Here is a 25,729-nt window from a genome sequence, read left to right on the forward strand (position 1 = left end):
CTCCACGACTTTTCTTTAACTTTCAGTCTGGCTCCTCCAGCACACAGACAGACGTTCATTAGTCATTATTGTGGATTCCAAACCCCGCCACAGGTGTGATTGTGGATGCCATTTGCAAAATGTTTGCACTTATTATTTCCGATTCAGTTGCCATTCATCATTTTTGCCTTTTGTACCAATGGTTTAAAGTAGTCTGATATTTATTTTCTCCTTTCTCCATTTAAGGCGGTAGTAGTGGATGTGCAGTATGGAGGTTTGGAGGACATGAGAAGAGCCAGAACTACAATGAATGTCACCAACCAGATTGCACTATTAAAACTGGGACAAGCGCCCTTACTTTACAAGGTAAGAATCAAAGGTTGGACGTCCATCAAATTTAATTTTCGATCAATATCTAATAATTTAAGATACAGGGTAACATTCAGAGGCAGGCTGGTTGCTATGTGTTGTGTTGACCCCCAGGGTGATGTCAGTTAGCTTGACGACTCATACTGAATTTAATGCCCCTGCTTTATCTATCGCTACGTGGAGAAGAAATGATAGTAGGCATAGCGCTTGGCTGGAGCGATGTGGTTGGGTAGCCTGGATAGATGTCAGTGGTCTGAGCAAAAGGATAGTAATACAGCATCTCATAGGATGTTTGCCTGAAAACGGCACTCTACTCCACAAAAAAAACATTCAAATATACTGAACAGTTAAAGCAAATGTAATTAAACCGAAAGTCATATTCAATCATGTAAAATGCATTAAAATGGCTAGAATGGAATGACTGGTACTAACTAGTTTGTGTGCGTCATTATGGCTTATTACTTTTAAATAGACCAAATGTAGATTAATGTTCCTGAGCCCTTTGTGATGAAGCCTGTTTAATCTGTGAAGGTGACTTCTGAAGAACTGCTGACTGTGTGGTACAGAAGCTTAATTGTTGTTAATTTTGCATCTCTGTCTTACTACAGTACATGCTAACCACATGTCTATATGTGTATGTGAGTGTGTGTGTACAGTATATTTGCAAAATATTCAAGTACTGTGATCATGTAGTCCCCCCCCACCAAAAAACAACTAAACTAAAAAACTGTAACGACCGTTGGTGGAAGAAGGTGAGGACCAAAGCGCAGCACATGTTCTTAATTAGTTAAATAGAACTGAACACTAAATACAACGTTTAAAAATTTTTTTTTTAAAAAGAACAACTGAAACAGCTCCGTCAGGTACAAAACAGAAAGCAACTACCCACAAAACCCATGTGGGCAAGAGCTACCTAAGTATGGTTCTCAATCAGAGACAACGATAGACAGCTGTCCCTGATTGAGAACCATACCTGGCCAAAAACAAAGAAATACAAAAACATAGAAAAAGGAACATAGAATGACCACCCTAGTCACGTGACAAAAACTAAACTAAAACAGACCAGTTACCTTTTCATCTCTTGTCCACAACTCAATGACTCATTAATGTTGCTTGCACTAGTGCAGTTCCTTTGATTGGGAGGAAATACAGGCTGGGAGCTCACACATAATCACACTAATTATAATGTATAATTAAGTGAAAAGGTGTGTTTAGACTTCAGATCAAAACTAAGTATTATCAACATTCTTTCATCTATCTACCCATGTCACTGGTTGGTCATTCAAACAGTACTGCCACAGGTGTTTTGACAGAGAGTTCTGTGTTTTATTTGTGTCTCAGTGTCTTTCATCTATTACAATGATAATTTGTATCTCTCTATTTTTACCTAAGATGGATGTTCAGTATTTGACTGCTCCACGGACATGTAGGAATTCTCAAAGAGACTGTGAATAGAGTTGAACCACATCCAATAACCGAGCCATGCCAATGGCAGTCCAATGTCAGTCCAATGTCAGGTTGATGGTTTACTGATAATGATACATTATTCATTATGATAAATGCAATGGAAGGGTTCCTTTTTGTATGTTTTATTTTTGACAATGCTTTGAATTCAGAGAAAGTAGCCTAATTATCAATTGTAGCTTTAAGTACAATATTTATTGCACTAGCAGGTCCGTTTTATTAAATGTTTTTACTCTTTTAAAAAAAGATAAACCATAAACCTACTGTATCTTTTTTTAATCACTTGAGTTACCGTGTTTCAGGACTGATGGTAGCCTGTTTGTTCTGTGTTACCTTGTTATTGTTGTTGTGGTATTCCGTCTGGAAAACAAGCGCCACAATATTTACCTTGCACAATGGACTATTTTGAGAGAAAAGTAGCAGGATCAGTAAATGGGGTCCACATTGTGACCTTAAATTTGAGCGCTTAGTTTACTGATGCATTTGGAGGATTTTCTCACAATCTCATTGCTCTGTAATCAACCAAAATGAACTGTGCCTGCTTTGTTTAATGTTGGGGTGTTACTAGGAGATTAAGAATAAGCATCTCATCATATCCAGCACTGTGAAAGTGTTTATCCTTTGTGCCTCTCTGAGCAGCCCATTTGCATGGAGTACCTTGATTTAATCTGTTTTTCTCCAGATGCAGCATCATTTAGAGTGCTGTATCTTTGTTTACCTAACATGCCCCCAATTTTTGGTGCTCTCCACTCAAAACATCACACATGTTGGTGTCTTTATTGAGTTTCACAGACTAGTTACAACCTCATTGATAAATGTGACCAACCGCCTTGATTCGGTCTTATGTAGCAAAATCTGAAATTGTGTTTTTTACATTGGATAAAAGCAGAGACACAGAGCTACAAAATGATATATCATACACTGTATTTGAGGAACAATGAGAAAGTCATTCTGCTTTGAAAGTTGATAAGCTTGTAACCTCACTTTTGAGAAAATGGACTTTGAATTGTTTTGTTACCTAGTGGAAAGCTCTTCTTTGTCTACACCCATTCAGCATCGTTCACACCCTCTTAAGCTTTAGCTCCACCAATCTCTTTATGGGTTGAGCCAAGCATTCTGTCCTAACAACAGCAGTCTATAACAAGCAAAGCAAATGGCTCTGAGATACGAATAATAAGATCATACACATAACGCTAGCTAGCGGGCTGGCCAGCTAACGTTAGTTAGCTAGCTAACAGTTCTCTTTAACTTGAAATTAAAATACTATATATATATAATACTATATAATACTATACTATCAAAATTAGAAATGTATAATATCTGAAAATGTAGCTAGTTTGACTTACCTGTATAGATCATGGCTGGATGCTTCTCCCTGTCACGGATGCCATTGTTGCCCTTAGTTTGAAGATGTAATCCGGAGACAGGTGTTTTCTTCATCTCCTTAGCTATCATACTCTAATTCCACTGATTTCAAAATGAGGTCCTCCAGAACGTGGAGAGCAACACTTATGCAGTTCTACTAAGCAATATATATATATAAAATCTATATATATACAGGATTACCTCCACATACTAACCAGCTCAAATAGACAGAAGCTTGCTATATGGCAGACCAATCCGAACTCACCTCTCAGCAAGTCCAACCCACTCATTATCTCAGCCAATCATGGCTAGTGGGAAGGTTGCTGTCATTTTCTGTGGCTAAACCAACTAGGCTTGTAATTTAGCAATTGTATTCATATTCCCAGATGGCATACAAGTTTGTTATTAAGGCACATGAAAGTTCACATTTGAGAAGGCATTACTGCCAAAAAAACGCATTTTGATTAAAAAAAAATGAAAAAAGATTACGTTCAAATGACTCTCGTGTGAGGTAGTGCCCCGCGACAAATGCCTGCGACATACGCTCTCCTGTCTTTTACTGTCAAATACCTTGTGTTTGGTAATCTCATAATTAGCGAAGGTTGATTGACTTATCTGAGGTGTTTTCAATCTGAGATGCTGTGGCTGGGCTAATAGCTTCCTGATCAGTACCTAGCCACTCATTGTGTTATCCTCTAACTGTGAGCTAGGACTGTTGCCTTAGTGATATACACAGTATAGTGGATATTATGTACATCTAATTTCAGGAAGCTATGGCAATGTCATTTATTTCTAGTTTTCTACACACAATACCCCTTAACAAAAACAGTTTTTTGGAAATGCTTGCTATATATATATATATATATAAATATAATATATATAAATTATATATATAAAAAAATGGAAATAACTTATTTACACAAGTATTCAGACCCTTTGATATAAGACTCGAAATTGAGCTCAGATGCATTCTGTTTCCATTGATCATCCATGAGATGTTTCTACAACTTGATTGGACTCCATCTGTGGTAAATTCAATTGATTGGACATGATTTGGAAAGGTACACACCTGTCTATATAAGGTCCCACAGTTGACAGTGCATGTCAGAGCAAAAACCAAGGCATGAGGTTGAAGGAATTGTTTGTAGTGCTCTGAGACAGGATTGTGTTGAGACACACATCTGGGGAAGGTTACCAAAGAATTTCTACAACATTGAAGGTCCCCAAGAACACACTGGCCTCCATTATTCTTACACGGAAAAAGTTTAGAACCACCAAGACTTCTTAGAGCTGGCCGCCTGGCCAAACTGAGCAATTGAAGATGAAGGGCCTTGGTCAGGGAGATGACCAAGAACCCGATGGTCACTCTGACAGAGCTCCAGAGTTCCTCTGTGGAGATGGGAGAACCTTCCAGAAGGATAGGCATCTGGAGCACTCCACCAATCAGGCCTTTATGAGTGGCCAGACGGAAGCCACTCCTCAGTAAAAGGCACATGACAGCCCACTTGGTTTGTTAAAAGGCACCTAAAGGACTCTCAGACCATGAGAAACAAGATTCTTTGATCTGATGAAACCAAGATTGAACTCCTTTGCCTGAATGCCAAGTGTCACGTCTGTAGAAAACCTGGCACCATCCATACAGTGAAGCATGGTTGTGGCAGCATCATGCTGTGGGGATGTTTTTTTGCTGCAGGGACTGGGAGACTTGTCAGGATCGAGGGAAAGATGAACAGAGCAAAGTACAGAGAGATCCTTGATGAAAACCTGCTCCAGAGCACTCAGGACCTCAGACTGGGGCGAATGTTCACCTTCTAACAGGACAACGACCCTAAGAACACAGCCAAGACAACGCAGGAGTGGCTTCGGGATAAGTCTCTGAATGTCCTTGAGAGCCCGGACTTGAACCTGATTGAACATCTCTGGAGAGACCTAAAAAATAACTGTGCAGCAATGCTCCCCATCCAACCTGACATAGCTTGAAAGGATCTGCAGAGAAGAATAGGAGAAACTCCCCAAATACAGGTGTGCCAAGTTTGTAGCATTATATCCAAGAAGACTCAAGGCTGTAATTGCTTCCAAAGGTGCTTCAACAAAGTTTGCAAACATTTCTGAAAACCTGTTTCTGCTTTGTCATTATGGGGTATTGTGTGTTGATTGATTTTGAGACAACAACAATTTAATACATTGTAGAATAACCTAACAAAATGTGGATAAAGTCAAGGTGTCTGAATACTTTCTGAATGCACTGTATGTAGACCGCCATTCGAGAATTCCCTGACAATATAAAAGCAGCACAAAATCAGGTAAATGCCACTTCCAGTCTCTGACTGAACAGCACATAATATCGACCTTTGCATCATTTAACATCTTGTTTAAACTCTAATGATACACACAACACTTTGGCATAATTTGTTTGGGAAGGATTATTGATCTTTAACAGTGAGTGCACACCAGTGGATGCTGCTGAGGGGAGGACGGCTCATAAAAATGGCTGGAATGGAGTCAATGAAATGAAATCAAATACGTGGTTTCCTAGTGGTTGATACAATTCCATTGACTCCATTCCAGCCATTATTATCAGCCATCCTCCCCTCAGCAGCCTCCACTTGTGCACATTCAGTCCATGGGGATCAGTTTTAACAGTAGAGTACAACATGATAGCATAAAACTCAACAGGAAATATTAGAAATGTACTCTATGTTCAGTTGTTTTACTAGTGTATTCACTTATGTTCACACAAATGCATGTACACACACCATAGAGCGAGTCACTCACACAGTATCTTATAACAACGGCTTAAAAATGTTCCACTTCATCATGTACTTGCAGCAATTCTTGCAGTGCTATCTTCTCAAAATCAAGTTCTATTTGGTGTTATTGCTGACTTTCAAAGACCACTTACAGCCTGATTGAAAAATGTATCATATTTCATTATAGGTAAAAATGTTGTTTACGCCACAGTAATTGTACTTTTATTTACTGGAAAATAGTCTGGCTTCTACCTTGCCATTTAGAAAGCTTTATTTATTCATCAGAGGTGTAATAATCCTGAGATTCTGAGCTAAAAGCTTCCTGATCAGTATCCCATTCACGTGTTATCCACTATAGATGTAGGATCTTAATTTGATCACTCTTTTGTTGCTTAGAATTTTCCTGCACTACAGGAAATGCTGAGCAGCTTTGTGATTTACATAAATCCACTGAAACCCCACACTAAAACATGGTTACAGTATTGCACTTTTTATGTGTCCTACTTTTGGCCTACTAATAGCCTAACCACCTATCAAGCAACATTATGGATTAAACGTTATAGTAATTTTGCGGCAGGATTATTTTGTTGTGACAATATACATTCAGTGGCCAGTTTATTAGCTACACCCATCTGGTACGGGGTCGAACCACCCTTTGCTTTCTGAACAGTCAGAATTCTTTGGGGACTCATGCTGCTTATGCCAAATCTTGACTCTGCCACCAGCATGACACAACAGGAACCAGGATTCGTTGAACCAGGCAATGTTTTTCTACTCCTCAATTGTCCAGTGTTGGTGATCCACTAGAGCCACTTCTTCTTGTTTTTAGCTGATAGGAGCAGAACCCGGTGTGGTTATCTGCTGCAATAGACCAATAGCCCATCCAAGGACCGACGAGTTGTGCGTTCCGAGATGCCGTTCTGCACACCACTGTTGTACTGCGGCGTTATTTGATTGTTTGTGGCACGCCTGTTAGCCTGAACGATTCATGCCATTCTCCTTCGACCTGTCTCATCAACTAGCTGTTTTTGCACAGAGGACTGCCGCTGACTGGATGTTTTATTTTTGTCACACTATTCTCTGTAAACCCTAGACATTGCGGTGTGTGAAAAGCCAAGGAGGCCGGCCCTCTCTGAGACACTGGAACCGGCACGCCTGGCACTGACGGTCAAACTATGCTCAAAGTTGCTTCGGTCACTTGTTTTGCCCATTCCAACGATCAATCATACAGTAACTGAATGCCTCAATGCCTGTCTGCCTGCTTTATATAGCAAGCTATGGCCACGTGTGTCACGTCCTGGTCAAAGTATTTTGTGTTTATCTTTATGTATTTGGTCAGGCCAGGGTGTGGCATGGGGTTTTTGTAATTGTGGTGTGTTTGTCTTGGGGTTTTGGTGGTGGTATTGGGATTGTAGCTTAGTGGGTTGTCTAGCAAGGTCTATGGCTGTCTGGAGTGGTTCTCAATCAGAGGCAGGTGCTTATCGTTGTCTCTGATTGGGAACCATATTTAGGCAGCCATATTCTTTGAGTTTGTCGTGGGTGATTGTCCTTAGTGTCCTATGTGTACTCTCTGTTAGTTTGCACCAGATAGGCTGTTTCGGTTTCGTTTATTGTTTTGTGTAGTGTTCGTGTTTCTTTGTTGTATTAAACATGGATCGCAATCGACACGCTGCAGTTTGGTCCGACTCTCCTTCATCACCACTAGAAAACCGTTACAGAATCACCCACCACCAACGGACCAAGCGGCGTGTCAACAGGCAGGAGCAGCCGAAAAAGGAGATGCTCAACAAGGATTTCTGGTCATGGGAGGAGATCTTCGACGGGAGAGGACCCTGGGCTAAACCAGGGGAGTGTAGCCGCCCAAAGGAGCAGCAGGAACAGAGGCAACAGAGGCAACAGAGGCAGCAACAGCAGGAGCAGCAGCTGCAGTGGGAGAGGCTGCACTACCTGGAGAAATGGACATGGGAGGACGTACTGGACGGTAAAGGACCCTGGGATCAGCCTGGAGATTATTGTCGCCCCAAAGCCGAGCTGGAGGCAGCAAAAGCAGAGAGGCGGCATTATGAGGAGCTAGCACGGCAGAGCGGATGGAAGCCCGAGAGTCAGCCCCAAAAATTTCTTGGGGGGCTCACAGGGAGTATGGCTATGCCAGGTAGGAGACCTGCGCAAACTCCCTGTGCTTACCGGGGGCTGGAGAGACCGGGCAGGCACCGTGTTATGCTGTGGAGCGCACGGTGTCTCCAGTGCGGGTGCACAGCCCGGTTCGGTATATTCCAGCTCCTCGTATCGGCCGGGCTAGAGTGGGCATCGAGCCAGGTAAGGTTGGGCAGGCTCGGTGCTCAAGAGCTCCAGTGCGCCTGCACGGTCCGGTCTATCCAGTACCACCTCCACACCCCAGCCCTCCGGTAGCAGGCTTCCTGTGCGTGTCCTCGGTCCAGTACCACCAGTACCAGCACCACGCATCAGGCCTACAGTGCGCCTCGCCTCTCTAGCGCTGTCGGAGCCTTCCTCCTCTCCTGCGCAGCCGGAGTCTCCCGCCTATCTAGCGCTGTTAGAGCTTTCCTCATCTCCAGCGCTGCCGGAGTCTCCCGCCTGTTCAGCGCAGCCAGAGCCTTCCTCCGACACAGCGCTGCAGGAGTCTCCTGCCTGTTCAGCGCAGCCAGAGCTGCCAGTCTGCATGGAGCAGTCAGAGCTGTCAGTCTGCATGGAGCAGCCAGAGCTGTCAGTCTACATGAAGCAGCCCGAGCTGCCAGTCTGCATGAAGCAGCCAGTCTACATGGAGCAGCCAGAGCTGTCAGTCCGCATGGAGCAGCCAGAGCTGTCAGTCTACATGAAGCAGCCCGAGCAGCCAGTCTGCATGAAGCAGCCAGTCTACATGGAGCAGCCAGAGCTGTCAGTCTGCATGAAGCAGCCAGAGCTGTCAGTCTGCATAGAGCAGCCAGTCTGCATGGAGCTGCCAGTCTGCATGGAGCTGCCAGTCTGCATGGAGCTGCCAGTCTGCAAGGAGCTGCCAGTCTGCAAGGAGCTGTCAGTCTGCACGGTGCTGTCAGTCTGCACGGAGCTGTCAGTCTGCAAGGAGCTGCCAGTCTGCAAGGAGCTGCCAGTCAGCACGGAGCCGCCAGATCTGCCAGTCAACCTGACTCTTCCAGATCTGCCAGTCAACCAGACTCTTCCAGATCTGCCAGTCAACCAGACTCTTCCAGATCTGCCAGTCAGCCAGGATCTGCCAGTCAGCCAGGATCTGCTGAAACCACCAGCCAGCCAGGAGCTGGTAGATCTATCTACCTGCCTGAGCTTCCTCTCACTCCTGAGCTTCCTCTCACTCCTGAGCTTCCTCTCACTCCTGAGCTTCCTCTCACTCCTGAGCTTCCTCTCACTCCTGAGCTTTCTCTCACTCCTGAGCTTTCTCTCACTCCCGAGCTTCCCCTCAGTCCCGAGCTGCCTCGGTCCCGAGCTGTCCTTCAGTCCCGATCTGCTCCTCAGTCCAGTGGGGTTCTGGGTGAGGACTACTAGGCCATGGTCGGCGGCGAGGGTGGACTATCCAGGGACGAAGGGAGAGGGGACTAAGACATTAAAGGAGTGGGGTCCACGTCCCGCGCCGGAGCCGCCACCATGGACAGACGCCCACCCGGACCCTCCCTATTGTTTTGAGGTGCGTTCGGGAGTCCGCACCTTAGGGGGGTTCTGTCACGCCCTGGTCAAAGTATTTTGTGTTTATCTTTATGTATTTGGTCAGGCCAGGGTGTGGCATGGGGTTTTGTAATTGTGGTGTGTTTGTCTTGGGGTTTTGGTGGTGGTATTGGGATTGTAGCTTAGTGGGTTGTCTAGCAAGGTCTATGGCTGTCTGGAGTGGTTCTCAATCAGAGGCAGGTGCTTATCGTTGTCTCTGATTGGGAACCATATTTAGGCAGCCATATTCTTTGAGTTTGTCGTGGGTGATTGTCCTTAGTGTCCTATGTGTACTCTCTGTTAGTTTGCACCAGATAGGCTGTTTCGGTTTCGTTTATTGTTTTGTGTAGTGTTCGTGTTTCTTTGTTGTATTAAACATGGATCGCAATCGACACGCTGCAGTTTGGTCCGACTCTCCTTCATCACCACTAGAAAACCGTTACAACGTGACTCAATGTCTGTAGGAGCCAACTATTTTCATGAATGGGGTGGTGTACCTAATATACTGGCCACTGACTGTAGGTCAAATTTAAGATCCTACATCTGTGGGAGGACTGTTATATACCATATGGTGTGGTGGATGGGATAGCATTGGACAGGTGCAGAATGTACAGATACTGTATGCACTTTGATCATACTACAGAGCCTATGAGAGGTATAGTAGTTCATGCTGTGTCAAGCCTCCTTTCTAACAAAGGTTAAGTTAAATAATTATATTGATGTTTGGATCATTTAACATCTTGTTTGAATTCTAATGACACACACAACACGAGACATCATTTGCTAGGGAAGGATAATAGATTTTTAAAGTGACTGCCCGCTCATACGCCATAAGGTTCTATTCTATACCCACCCTATTGGATAATCATAACGCAACATAACATATTCTACAATGTTTAGATGTTATTAATAAACACTAAAGAGTCCTTATCAAGCTGATTATGCACTATGGTAGATGACACGGATGGGAAGCCCCATTGATATCTCGCTCCACCAGCCTTTTCCCTGTCATGTAAGGGTCAGATATACAGTCGGGACCATAATTATTGGCACCCTTGATAAAGATTAGCAAAAAAGACTGTATGAAATAATACAAATACTGAGCTATATTGAATACTCAATTAAAAAAGATTTATATTATTTCATACTAAAACAACTGCCTAGTGAAAAATATGTTGTTTAAAGGGGCAATCAGCAGTTGTTACATCTGTTTTTAGACTTACAAATTAATGATATGTGTACCAATTGATTCTTGAAGAATAACTTATAAATGGCTCATGAGCTTACAGTAGCTGAATTATCTCTTAAGGATTGTACACTTTTTTTCAATTTTCGCCTGACATACCCAAATCTAACTGCCTGTAGCACAGGACCTGAAGCAAGGATATGCATATTCTTGATACCATTTGAAAGGAATCCTTAGAAGTTTGTGGAAATGTGAAATGAATGTAGGAGAATATAACACATTAGATCTGGTAAAAGATAATACAAACCAACAAACATGAGTAAGTCTGCCATGAGTTTGCCCAAATGTGCCGAATTGGTCAATTGATTCATTTTCAAGTACATAACTAAAGAAAACATACACAAATGCTATGGTAATAAAAAATGTAAGTTTACACACTCCCAGGAATGTCATACATGATGGATCATTAGCTTATACACTAACTTTCACACATCTAGATGACCAGATGGGGTGGGTGTGGAGCCAGAGACAGCAGTGGGGTCAAACTGTAGACTCCAGTTCCTACATTTGAACATAAAAATTGATTTTATCAAACAAAACTATGCTACATTTTATCTCTGGGACCCTCAGGATGACAAATCAGTGCAAGATTACTGAATGTAGGTACATTATTTACCTTCAGAGGTGAATGTAGCAAACCAGTTGCCGTGATAAAAGTTGTTGTTGTTGTTGTGCACTCTCATCAAACAATAGCATGGTATTTGTTTCACTGTAATAGCTACTGTTAATTGGACACTGCACTGTATCACAACTGTCCGTGATTGGGAGTCCCATAGGGCGGCGCACAATTGGCCCAGCGTCGTCCGGGTTTGGCAGGTGTAGGTCGTCATAAATAAGCATTTGTTCTTAACTGAGTTGCCTAGTTAAATAAAGGTTCAATCAAAATTACAAATTAAAATCAGAACCCAACATATAAACTTGTTTTACTCCAATGTTTGTAAACAAAGTAAATGTAAACAAACACTCTATAGGCCAAAATATTGTTAAAACTATCATTTTGGTATCATGGATGGTAAGTCCTTGCATCTATAGCTGTGTCAATGAATTTGAGAGTGATTACATTTCTCCAACCCTCAGCTTTTTACCGTAAACAATGGTGGGTTGTTTCGTAAACAGTGGTGGATTGTTTTTTTTGTTATTGCTTCATCTGCTGATTGGCCCTATAACAACTAGTAAAACATAGATTTTTTAAGATATGGGTCAAAATGATTGAAAACCTGTGGTTTGAATTGAAGAAGAAAGTCCATAAGCACAGATGAATAATATCAAGGATCTGGAAATATTCTGTATGGAGAAATGGTCTAAGATCCCTCCCAACGTGTTCTCCAATCTCATAAAAAGAAAAAGACTCACTGTTGTTATCCTCGCAAGGTGAGCCCACTGGGTAAAAACTGATTGATTCAACTTTTTTTCCACATCATTTCAACAAAATAAATCTGTGTTTTGATGTTGAATCAACATGGTAAACATGGTAAAGTCTGTTTAGTTGGCGCCACTGATTTGAGTAATCCTCTCGTTCAACTTGCAGAGAAAGGAATCCGAAAATCTACCCCTAAACTTTGTTTCAACAAGTCAAAATCTGTTTTTATTTACTCCTCAGATACCCTAAAATGTAATCAAACTATTCTATCTTGCAGAAAGAAGTATGTTCAATAGGAAACCGATTTAGCAGGTGCGTAATGTCTTCATGGTGTGCTAAAACTGATATTTCTTATTTGTTTTTGAAGTTACAAGCCTGAAACCTTGAATATAGACTGCTGACACCCTGTGGAAGCCATAGGAATTGCATCCAGTGAGCTAATTCTCAATATGACATTTCTCTTGCATTTCTAAGAGGATGTTCTCTCAAAACAAAATAAATATGGTTGGTGTTTCTTTGGATTTTCTCCTACTATTGTGTTATATTCTCCTACATTATTTTAACATTTCTACACACTTCAAAGTGTTTTCTTTCCAATGGTACCAATTATATGCATATCCTGGCTTCAGGGCCTGAGCTACAGGCAGTTTACTTTTTGCATGTCATTCAGACAGGAAGTGGAGAAAAAAGGTGGCTTAGCCCTAAACAGGGGTGGCAATAATTTTGAGCCCTATCTTTATGAGATTTTTTATGACTTGTTAAACAAAATCTCTTTCTCTGAGAAATGGTATTATTAGTATAAAATAATATAGTTTCCCCCAAAAATGTATCATACAATATAGCTCAGGATTTGTATGATTTCTTTTTACACAGTATTTTTTTGCTCATCTTTATCAAAGGTGCCACTGATTATGGACCCCACTGTATCTAAGCCTCACTTCCAGGCTGTGATTACCATTCATTGGCAGCTTCTCTCTCATTAGCCCCAGACATTGAGCTCTAATTGATTGAGCATGTAGGATGCTTGTCTTCGAACACCCAACACCAGAGATGTGATTAGATTGTGAAACCTGCAGTATCAGTTGGAATTGGCACATTGCATGGCAAGGGTTATATGCATGTATGTCCAATGCCCTCATGGACTGAGAAATGTGTGAAGGTTCCGTGCTTGACTTTTACGGTCCTTTCCTCCCAATGCCACTCTTAAACAGTGAGAGTAAATGGCAGATATAATAGAAGTGGTCCTTTCTATCTATATTAGCTACATGGACTAATAGATGTCGATGTCTGTTCATTTGTGGTTCTGGTGAATGATGGAGAGGGAGAACTAATGTTCACATTGCAAAGTAATGCAGAGTGCTGCATTAAAGTATCCTGATTTACCATTTCAATGAGACAGGCAGTCTGGGTTTAGAGTTCGCACTCAATTTGTGCCAATGAGAGCAATTACAGACAAAGTGCACAGCTTTCAGGTATGTTAAATTATGCTTCACAGGTTGAAATAGTATCAAGAGATCATATGTAGTCATTCTAATTCTTATTAATGCAACCATAAGGAGACTTGCATATGTTTTCTTTCTTTCTCATTCTTATGGTGAAGGAATATTCTTGGTAACTTATTATTATTACAACATTTTTTTAGGGGGTAGATCAACGTAAATATTGCAGATAGATTGTAGCTTCCATTAATTTAATTATCTGTATCATTTCCAATCCCCAATATATATTGTTGTAAATATATACCGTGCATTCAGAAAGTATTCATACCCCTTGACTTTCTCAACATTTTGTTACGTCACAGCCTTATTCTAAAACAGATTAAATTGTTATTTTACCGCAGCAATCTACACACAATACCCCATAATGACAAAGAAAGAACAGATTTTTTGACATTTTTGCAAATTAATAAAAAAAATACAAACTTAAATATTACATTTAAAGTTTAAGTCAGAAGTTTACATGAAAGACAGGGTCCTGAAAAAGGGATGTTCATTTTTTTGCTGAGTACTGTACATACATACATACATAAATACATACACACACACCAATATACATATATATATATATATATATATATATATATATATATATATATATACACAGTTGGAGTCTGAAGTTTACATACACCTTAGCCAAATACATTTAAACTCAGTTTTTCACAATTCCTGACATTTAATCCAAGTAAAAATTCCCTGTCTTAGGTCAGAAATGTCAGAATAATAGTAGAGAGAATTATTTATTTCAGCTTTTATTTCTTTCATCACATTCCCAGTGGGTCAGAAGTTTACATACACTCAATTAGTATTTGGTAGCATTGCCTTTAAATTGTTTAACTTGGGTCAAATGTTTTGGGTAGCCTTCCACAAGCTTCCCACAATAAGTTGGGTGAATTTTGGCCCATTCCTCCTGACAGAGCTGGTGTAACTGAGTCAGGTTTGTTGGCCTCCTTGCTCGCACGTGCTTTTTTAGTTTTGCCCATAACATTTTATATAGGTTTAAGGTCAAGGCTTTGTGACGGCGACTCAAATACCTTGACTTTGTTGTCCTTAAGCCATGTTGCCACAACTTTGGAAGTCTGCTTGTGGTCATTGTTCATTTGGAAGACCAACAGCACAGAGTTACACAAGGAATAAACAAAACATACAGTCAATAATACAGTAGAACAAAAGAAAACATAAAGTCTATATACAGTGAGTGCAAATGAGGTAAGTTAAGGAATTAAATAGGCCATGGTGGCGAAGTAATTACAATATAGCAATTAAACACTGGAATGGTAGATTGGCAGAAGATGAATGTGCAGGTTGAGATACTGGGGTGCAAAGGAGCAAAATAAATAAATAAATAAATACCAGTATGGGGGATGAGGTAGGTAGATAGATGGGCTGTTTACAGATGGGCTATGTACAGGTGCAGTGATCTGTGAGCTGCTCTGACAGCTTGTGCTTAAAGCTAGTGAGGGAGATGTGAGTCTCCAGCTTCAGAGATTTTTGCAATTCGCTCCAGTCATGGGCAGCAGAGAACTGGAAGGAAAGATGACCAAAGGAGGAATTGGCTTTGGGGGTGACCAGTGAGATATACCTGCTGGAGCATGTGCTACGAGTGGGTGCTGCTATGGTGACCAGTGAGCTGAGATAAGGCGGGGCTTTACCTAGCAGAGACTTGTAGATAACCTGTAGCCAGTGGGTTTGGCGACGAGTATGAAGCGAGGGCCAACCAACGAGAGCGTACAGGTCGCAATGGTGGGTTGTGTATGGGGCTTTGGTGACAAAACGGATGGCACTGTGATAGACTGCATCCAGTTTGTTGAGTAGAGTGTTAGAGGAAATTTTATAGATGACATCGCCGAAGTCAAGGATCGGTAGGATGGTCAGTTTTACGATTGTATGTTTGGCAGCATGAGTGAAGGATGCTTTGTTGCGATATAGGAAGCCGATTCTAGATTCAATTTTGGATTGGAGATGCTTAATGTGATTCTGGAAGGAGAGTTTACAGTCTAACCAGACACCCAGGTATTTGTAGTTGTCCACGTATTCTAAGTCCGAGCCATCCAGAGTAGTGATGCTGGATGGGCGAGCAGGTGCGGGCAGTGATCGATTGAATAGCATGCATTTAGTTTTACTTGCGTTTAAGAGCATTTGGAGGCCACGAAAGGAGAGTTGTATGGCATTGAAGCTCGTCTGGAGGTTAGTTAACACAGTGTCCAAGGAGGGGCCAGAAGTATACAGAATGGTGTCGTATGCGTAGAGCTGGCTGGATCAGAGAATCACCAGCAGCAAGAGGAACATCATAGATGTACTGTATATAGAAAAGAGAGTCGGCCCAAGAATTCAACCCTGTGGCACATCCATAGAGACTGTCAGAGGTCCGGACAACAGGCCCTCCGATTTGACACACTGAAGTCTATCAGAGAAGTAGTTGGTAAACCAGGCGAGGCAATCATTTGATGAACCAAGGCTGTCGAGTCTGCCAATAAGAATTTTATGATTGACAGAGTCGAAAGCCTTGGCCAGGTCAATGAATACGGCTGCACAGTAATGTCTCTTATCGATGGTGGTTATGATGTCGTTTAGAACCTTGAGCGTGGCTGAGGTGCACCCATGACCAGCTCTGAAACCAGATTTCATAGCGGAGAAGGTATGGTGGGATTCGAAATGGTCAATAATCTGTTTGTTAACTTGGCTTTCGAAGACCTTAGAAAGACAGGGTAGGATAGATATAGGTCTGTAGCAGTTTGGGTCTAGATTGTCGCCCCCTTTGAAGAGGGGGATGACCGCGGTAGCTTTCCAATCTTTGGGAATCTCAGACGATACGAAAGAGAGGTTGAACAGGCTAGTAAAAGGGGTTGCAACAATTTCGGCAGATAATTTTAGAAAGAGAGGGTCCAGATTGTCAAGCCTGGCTGATTTGTAGGGGTCCAGATTTTGCAGCTCTTTCAGAACATCAGCTATCTGGATTTGGGTAAAGGAGAAATGGTGGGGGCTTTGGCGGGTTGCTGTGGAGGGTGCCGGGCAGTTGACCGGGGTAGGGGTAGCCATGTGGAAGGCATGGCCAGCCATAGAGAAATGCTTATTGAAATTCTTAATTATAGTGGATTTATCGGTGGTGACAGTGTTTCCTAGACTCAGAGCAGTGGGCAGCTGGGAGGAGGTGCTCTTATTCTCCATGGACTTTACAGTGCCCCAGAACTTTTTTTGAGTTAGTACTACAGGATGCTAATTTCTGTTTGAAAAAGCTTGCCTTAGCTTTTCTAACTGCCTGTGTATATTTGTTCCTAACTTCCTTGAAAAATTGCATATCACGGGTGCTATTAGATGCTAATGCAGAACGCCACAGGGTGTTTTGTGCTGGTCAAGGGCAGACAGGTCTGGAGTGAACCAAGGACTATATCTATTCCTAGTTCTACATTTTTTGAGAGGGGCATGCTTATTTAAGATGTTGAGGAAGGCACTTTTAAAGAATAGCCAGGCATCATCTACTGACGGGATGAGGTCAATGTCATTCCAGGATACCCCGGCCAGGTCGATTAGAAAGGCCTGCTCGCAGAAGTGTTTCAGGGAGCGTTTGACAGTGATGAGGGGTGGTCGTTTGACCACAGACCCATTACGGATGCAGGCAATGAGGCAGTGATCGCTGAGATCTTGATTGAAAACAGCAGAGGTGTATTTGGAGGGCGAGTTAGTTAGGATGACATCTATGAGGGTGCCCGTGTTTACTGATTTGGGGTTGTACCCACCCAAACCTGGTGGGTTCATTGATAATTTGTGTGAGATTGAGGGCATCAAGCTTAGATTGTAGGATGGCCGAGGTGTTAAGCATGTCCCAGTTTAGGTCACCTAGTAGCACGAGCTCAGAAGATAGATGGGGGGCAGTCAATTCACATATGGTATCGAGGGCACAGCTGGGTGCAGAGGGAGGTCTATAGCAAGCGGCAACAGTAAGAGACTCTTTTCTGGAAAGGTGCATTTTTAGAAGTAGAACCTCAAATTGTTTGGGTACAGACTTAGATGATGCCATCTATTTTGTGAAGTGCACCAGTCCCTCCTGCAGCAAAGCACCCCCACAACATGATGCTGCCACCCCATGCTTCACGGTTAGGATGGTGTTCTTCGGTTTGCAAGCCTCCCCCTTTTTCCTCACAAACATAACAATGGTCATTATGGCCAAAGTTCTATTTTTGTTTCATCAGACCAGAGGACATTTCTTAAAAAAGTAGGATCTTTCTCCCCATGTGCAGTTACAAAATGCTTATTTACAATGATGGCCTACACCGGCCAAATCCAGACAAAGCTGGGCCAATTGTGCACTGCCCTATAGGTCTCTCAATGATGGCTGGTTGTGATACACCCTAGATTTTAACCAGGGTCTCTGCAGGGATGTTTCAAGCACTGTGATGCAGTGCCTTAGACTGCTGCGCCACTCGGGAGCCCCTGTTCTTCATCTGTAATATTTCTGTACAGCTGTTGATTTTACATTATTAATAGAAAAAAAGGTTAATAGAAGTTAGTAGAGATTAAGGTTAGTAAAGATGGAGGAGACTAAATAGAAAACTTATGTTTAAAGTACTTTGCTTCCTCTTTCAAAATATTGTTTGGTGAATTATGGGTGACTCCGTCATTTGTAACCAGTTTCAGTAAACTCTTTTTGGTATCATTTTTCACTATATTCCATCCAGTTCACTTTATTTGTTTAATATATTACACTTGACCTTTCTTTAATTAGTCCCTCCATTGCTCTGTAATTTATTGTAGATATCAACCCAATGATGATTTCATTTAAATGTTTATTTTGAGGAAACATATACACTTTTCACCAGGAAGTCCTTAGCATGCACACTTTTCTTCAGATGAGTTTGTTTGTATAAGTCAAATGTCATGCTCCTTTCTCTTGAAGGACAGGTGCTAGATGAAAAAGAATGGCTATGGATGGTCTCTAGAATTAACAAAATATAAGCTAACCCTGTATATATAAGCTAAATATAAGCTAACCCTGTTCATAATGCATCGTAGACTCACTTGCTTTTGATCCATCCATAGTCATAAGAACAAAGGCACTGATTTTGCAATTAAAAAGCTTTTATCAGCCACACATGCCCTCATCAGGTTGTCATGTTGCAGAAGCGCTCTCTGTTTTCTCTCTCAGCACACAAGGTGTTAGAGGTTGTTGCCATTTAGCCAGAGGCCTCTGTGATTCATGAGCAGGTATTACAATGCCAAGAAGGTTTTTAAACATTATGTCTGTCACTGATTTCTCTACCCCCACAAGTCAAGCGTTTCCAGATCCATGCAGAAAGGGATACTACTCTATGTCAGCAACTAGATAGAGTTTGCCCTGCTAACATGTCCCTGGTAGCGGACTACAGTCTGTTTGTATGCTACTACAAGTATCGATGTACGCATGTCTGTAGACAGATAGGAAGGGCAGATAGAAAGCCTTGGCTCTGTGCAGACCTATATTTTCCCACAGTGTATATTAAGTACATGTGCAATACAATCTTCTAATAAGATATAGGATAGTTACAGATTTAACACTTGTCTGTGCACATTTTAACAGTATGGGCTCTATTTTCGGATGGTGTTAAGCCAGCGCAATTGTCAAATGCACGCTCGTTGGCAATTTCAACCTGTACTACCCTTCCGCCAGGATTGGTCATTTACCTGTCTTATATATGCTTGCTTTGAACTGAGGTGGAAGGGGTTGCAATATCTGAGGTGTGTCCTTAAAAACATGTGCCAAAGTGCCAATTTCAGGCAGAGCTGGTGGGGATATTTAAGACCAAACAAAGCTGGTGTTAGCAGTAACACGGTTGGTTATGGCATGGATTCTGACCACAGAAGCGTATCCTATTCAGTCTTGACTCATAGGGCCATATGCGCATGGAACAGGAGAGATGTGCTTTTTGTGCCCGTAAACCTCGTATTTAGAAACATTAAAAAATGAATGTTTTTTTCCATTTCGTTTCATTTCATTAAAAACCAAGCCTCCCCTCATCTCAATTAAAACTTTTTTGTTTGTTCTGCCCAAGTAGTCAAGACTATCAATAAAGGGTTTTGCTCGTGAGACCGCTTTGAAATAAATCTTAATCACCAAAGCTTTATTAAAAGTTAGTGTTTGGGAGCAGCAAAACAGTGAGCGGACATCCCCCTTTAATCTATGTAATGTATTATTTTGGATGTGCATGAACAATACTGTTCAACAGCAATGCTTCGAGTATCTTTCTTATCCTGGCCATGCATTAGCCAAGTAGCCTATCCATAAGGTTCTAAATGTTTCTACTTCTGAGGCTTTTGCCTTCATGCTTTTGCATTATTCTCAATTCACATAGGCTTACCTGCAGTGCACACCCCATTCAGCTATTATCCATCCGCATTTCAAAAGAGAAAGTCTTGTCCGGTTACAAAAGACGGGATCCACCAAACATATTCAAATGATTCAGTCCTATAACGCTATATCAACGGATAATGGTAGGCCTAGGCTACAGTTGAAGTCGGAAGTTTACATACACTTAGGTTGGAGTCATTAAAACTTGTTTTTCAACCACTCCACAAATTTCTTGTTAACAAACTATAGTTTTGGCAAGTCGGTTAGGACGTCTACGTTGTGCATGACACAAGTCATTTTTCCAACAATTGTTTACAGACAGATTGTTTCTCTTATAATTCACTGTATCACAATTCCAGTGGGTCAGGAGTTTACATACACTAAGTTGACTGTGCTTTAAACAGCTGGGAAAACTCCAGAAAATAGTGTAATGGCTTTAGAAGCTTCTGATAGGCTAATTGGCATCATTTGAGTCGATTGGAGGTTTACCTGTGGATGTATTTCAAGGCCTACCTTCAAACTCAGTGCCTCTTTCTTGACATCATGGAAAAAAAATAAAAAAAATTGTAGACCTCCACAAGTCTGGTTCATCCTTGGGAGCAATTTCCAAACGCCTGAAGGTACCACATTCATCTGTACAAACAATAGTACGCAAGTATAAACACCATGGGACCACGCAGCCGTCATACCGCTCAGGAAGGGGACATGTTCTGTCTCCTAGAGATGAACGTACTTTGGTGCGAAAAGTGCAAATTAATCCCAGAACAACAGAAAGGACCTTGTGAAGATGCTGGAGGAAACAGCTACAAAAGTATCTATAAGCCATAGTAAAACGAGTCCTATATCGACATAACCTGAAAGGCCACTCAGCAAGGAAGAAGCCACTGCTCCAAAACCGCCATAAAAAAAGCCAGACTACGGTTTGCAACTGAACATGGATCGTACTTTTTGGAGAAATGTCCTCTGGTCTGATGAAACAAAAATAGAACTGTTTGGACATAATGACCACTGTTATGTTTGAAGGCAAAAGGGGGAGGCTTGCAAGCCTAAGCACATCATCCCAACCGTGTGGCAGCATGATGTTTTGGGGGTGCTTTGCTGCAGGACGGACTGGTGCACTTCACAAAATAGTTGGCATCATGAGGGAGGACAATTATGTGGATATATAAAAGCAACATCGCAAGACATCAGTCAGGAAGTTAAAGCTTGCTTGCAAATGAATCTTCCAAATGGACAATGACCCCAAGCAGACTTCCAAAGTTATGGCAAAATGGCTTAAGGACATCAAAGTCAAGGTATTGGAGTTTGCCATCACAAAGCCCTGACCTCAATCCCATAGAACATTTGTGGTCAGAACTGAAAAAGCGTGTGCGAGCAAGGAGACCTACAAATCTGACTCAGTTACACCAGCTCTGTCAAATCTCACCCAATTTATTGTGGGAAGCTTGTGGAAGGCTACCCAAAACATTTGACCCAAGTTAAATCATTTAAAGGCAATGCTACCAAATACTAATTGAGTGTATGTAAACTTCTGACCCACTGGGAATGTGACGAAAGAAATAAAAGCTGAAATAAATCCTTCTCTCTATTATTATTCTGACATTTCACATTCTTAAAATAAAGTGGTGATCCTCACTGACCTAAGACAGGGTATTTTTACTTGGATTAAATGTCAGGAATTGTGAACAACTGAGTTTAAATGTATTTGGCTAAGGTGTATGTAAACTTCAGTTTTCAAATGTATATCCGGCTTATTGAGAACGTACATCAAATATCTAATTACATTTACGGGAACCTAGTATTTTTTATTTGAGGAGAAGTGCAATGCGTAAAGACATGTATAGGCCTATCCTCATTGATCCAATTGCAACTATGTTGACTGTCAACACTCCAAACATATTGAGCAAACATCGTTTTTTTTACTGTTGTTATTTGTCCTTGCTGTTGCCAATGCTATTTAATAAACTGTATTGTATCAATCCACAATATACTAGGACAATAATATTTTGTGCCCCCTGCCGTATTGGAGTTGATGACAATGCAATGGCCGTCAATAACCTACAGAGCTTGAGACAAAGGCTTGCAGTATTAAGCCATGAAACGCGTTGATCGACCAGTGAGTGGCCAAGCTCTCGTCAAACATACAATTTATTTATTCATCAAAACCTAGCCCTTATGCCCCACCGCCAGCTATTGCGCTCATAATTCCTGCTGTGAAAATAGCAAAAACGTCCACGCACATGAGTATGTGCACGTGTCCTAGTGAATAATTTATTCTGGGTGTTACTGTTATTCCTTCTGTACATCAAATGTCACAGATGACCTCTGGTTTAAAATACATTTCCACATACCTGCTCCCTTACAGTAATGTGCCACTCTCCTCTAGCATCTGGGTTATGTGATCTATGCATTTCAGTGCTATAGCTCCATCTCTAGGGCATAGTCCACATTGATGTGCATGGAAATGTCTGTCTGTATCTGTCAAAGCTATCTTGGTGTCAATGCGATACAGTATTGAGATGCTAAGGATATGTGTGGAGGAATATACAGTAGTGAGAAGCTAGGAATATGGGTTAGCCTGTGTGGAGGAATAATAGTCAGTCTGTTTTCTGTATGTAACTGAATCTGTTTCTCTCTATTATTGCCTCTGTCTATTGTAGAATAGAACCATTTTATAAGACTGCTGTGTATATTTCTCTCCACAGATTTCCTTCCTGGCAGAGATGGGTTTCGGGGGTGTACTCCTTTACATGGACCCTTGTGACGGCCCCCGTGACCAGAGTCTGTGGCACAAAGCATTTGGGGTCACCCTGAACCCTGGGGGAGACCCCTCCACCCCTGGATACCCCAGTATTGGTGAGTGAGTGTAATGTACCTTCTCTCTGCAGATGATCCTGGATCAGTATGAGTTGAATGAATACGTCATGACTGTCACAGCTCAGAGAGTGACCACAGAACACCCCATCCTCTACACCATGGGTATTTAACTCTTATCCTATGAGGTTTGGAGCCTGCTGGTTTTCTGTTTTTTTTCTGGTTTCCTGATAATTCATTGCACACACCTGGTGTCCCAGGTCTAAGTCAGTCACTGATTAGTGGAGAACAATGAAAAAACGCAGTGGAACTGGCAGTAAATCCTTCTTAATAGGAGCTTCTCTGTATTCCATCTTATGTTTCCTCTTTAGATGCTACGGCATCTTGCGCCAAATTTGAAGGTCTAATGAGTGCACAAAGTCCTCAGAGGCCCTCTGTGTTGATAATATACAGTTTAAGTCGGAAGTTTAAATACACCTTAGCCAAATACATTTAAACAGTTTTTCACAATTCCTGACATTTAATCCTATTAAAAATTCCCTGTCTTAGGTCAGTTAGGATCGCCACTTTATTTTAAGAATGTGAAATGTCAGAATAATAGTAGAGAGAAATATTTATTTCAGCTTTTATTTCTTTCATTGCATTCCCAGTGTGTCAGAAGTTTACATACACTCAATTAGTATTTGGTAGCATTGCCTTTAAATTGTTTAACTTGGGTCAAACGTTTCGGGTAGCCTTCCACAAGCTTCCCACAATAAGTTGGGTGAATTTTGGCCCATTCCTCCTGACAGAGCTGGTGTAACTGAGTCAGGTTTGTAGGCCTCCTTGCTCGCACACACTTTTTCAGTTCTGCCCACAAATGTTCTATAGGATTGAGGTCAGGGCTTTGTGATGGCCACTCCAATACCTTGACTTTGTTGTCCTTAACCAATTTTTCCACAACTTTGGAAGTCTGCTTGGGATCATTTTCCATTTGGAAGACCCATTTGCGACCAAGCTTTACCATCCTGACTGATGTCTTGAGATGTTGCTTCAATATAGCCACATAATTTTCCATCCACATAATTTTCCTTCCTCATGAGGCCATCTATTTTGTGAAGTGCACCAGTCCCTCCTGCAGCAAAGCACCCCCACAACATGATGCTGCCACCCCTGTGCTTCACGATTGGGATGGTGTGCTTCGGCTTGCAAGCATCCTCCTTTTTCCTCCAAACATAACGATGGTCATTATGGCCAAACAGTTCTATTTTTGCTTCATCAGAAGAGAGGACATTTCTCCAAAAAGTACGATCTTTGTCCCCATGTGCAGTTGCAAACCGTAGTCTGGCTTTTTTATGGTGGTTTTGGAGCAGTGGCTTCTTCCTTGCTGAGCGGCCTTCCAGGTTATGTCGATATAGGACTTGTTTTACTGTGGATATAGATACTTGTGTACCTGTTTCCTGCAGCACCTTCTTGAGCAGTGTGACGGCAGCGTGTTTCCATGGTGTTTATACTTGCATACTATTGTTTGTACAGATGAACGTGGTACCTTCAGGCGTTTGGAAATTGCTCCCAAGGATGAACCAGAATTGTGGAGGTCTACAATTTTTTCTGAGGTCTTGGCTGATTTCTTTTGATTTTCCCATGATATCAAGCAAAGAGGCACTGAGTTTGAAGTTAGGCCTTGAAATACATCCACAGGTACACCTCCAATTGACTCAAATTAAGTCAATTAGACTATCAGAAGCTTCTAAAGCCATGACATAATTTTCTGGAATTTTCCAAGCTGTTTAAAAGCACTGTCAACTTAGTGTATGTAAACTTCTGACCCACTGGAATTGTGATACAAAACTATAGTTTGTTAAAAACTTCTTAGGGCTGAGATCCCACTAACTGGATCGATATGACAACAGCCAGTGAAAGTACCGGGCGCCAAATCCAAAACAACAGAAATCCCATAATTAAAATTCCTCAAACATAGAAGTATTTCACACCATTTTAAAGATACACTTCTTGTTAATCCCACCACAGTGTTCTATTTCAAATAGGCTTTACGGCGAAGGCACCACAATCGATTATGTTAGGTCAGAGCCAAGTCACAGAAAAACACAGCCATTTTTCCAGCCAAAGAGAGGAGTCACAGAAATCAGAAATAGAGATAAAATGAATCACTAAACTTTGATGATCTTCATCAGATGACACTCATAGGACTTCATGTTACACAATACATATATGTTTACATATATGTTCGATAAAAATCATATTTATATAAAAAAATCTCAGTATACATTGGCGATTTATGTTCAGTAGTTCCAAAAACATCCGGTGATTTTGCAGAGAGCCACATCAATTTACAGAAATACTCATTATAAATGTTGATGAAAATACAAGTGTTATGCATGGAACTTTAGATACACTTCTCCTTAATGTAACCACTGTGTCAGATTTCAAAAAACTTTACGGAAAAAGCAAACCATGCTATAATCTGAGTACGGCGCTCAGAGACCAAACAAGCCAAAAAGATATCCGCCATATTGTGCAGTCAACATTAGTCAGAAATAGCATTATAAATATTCACTTACCTTTGATCTTCCTCAGAATGCACTCCCAGGAATCCCAGTTCCACAATAAATGTTTGTTTTGTTCGATAATGTCCATAATTTATGTCCAAATAGCTACTATTGTTAGTGCGTTTTGTAAACAAATCCAAAGTCACGAAGCGCGTTCACTAGGAGCAGATGAAATGTCAAAAAGTTACAGTCAGTAGAAACATGTCAAATGATGTTTAGAATCAATCTTTAGGATGTTTTTAACATAAATCTTCAATAACGTTCTAACCGGAGAAGTCCTTTGTCTGTAGAATTGTGATGGAACAGAGCTGTCTCTCACGTGAACGAGCGTCACGAGCTCAAAGCA

At 41.5% G+C, this 25,729-nt stretch overlaps 1 protein-coding gene across 1 annotated transcript in view; it reads left to right on the plus strand.

Annotated features, from left to right (window-relative positions):
* LOC112251038 (inactive N-acetylated-alpha-linked acidic dipeptidase-like protein 2) overlaps nucleotides 1–25,729 on the plus strand; it is a 276,294-nt gene that overhangs the window by 127,398 nt on the left and 123,167 nt on the right. Inside the window, exons 4-5 of the mRNA XM_024421688.2 lie at nucleotides 226–345; nucleotides 22,726–22,876. Coding sequence (XP_024277456.1) covers nucleotides 226–345; nucleotides 22,726–22,876 — 271 coding nt within the window. The remainder of the gene's footprint in view (nucleotides 1–225; nucleotides 346–22,725; nucleotides 22,877–25,729) is intronic.

The sequence above is a fragment of the Oncorhynchus tshawytscha genome, linkage group LG05, assembly GCF_018296145.1.
Source record: "Oncorhynchus tshawytscha isolate Ot180627B linkage group LG05, Otsh_v2.0, whole genome shotgun sequence".
Taxonomy (NCBI): domain Eukaryota; kingdom Metazoa; phylum Chordata; class Actinopteri; order Salmoniformes; family Salmonidae; genus Oncorhynchus; species Oncorhynchus tshawytscha.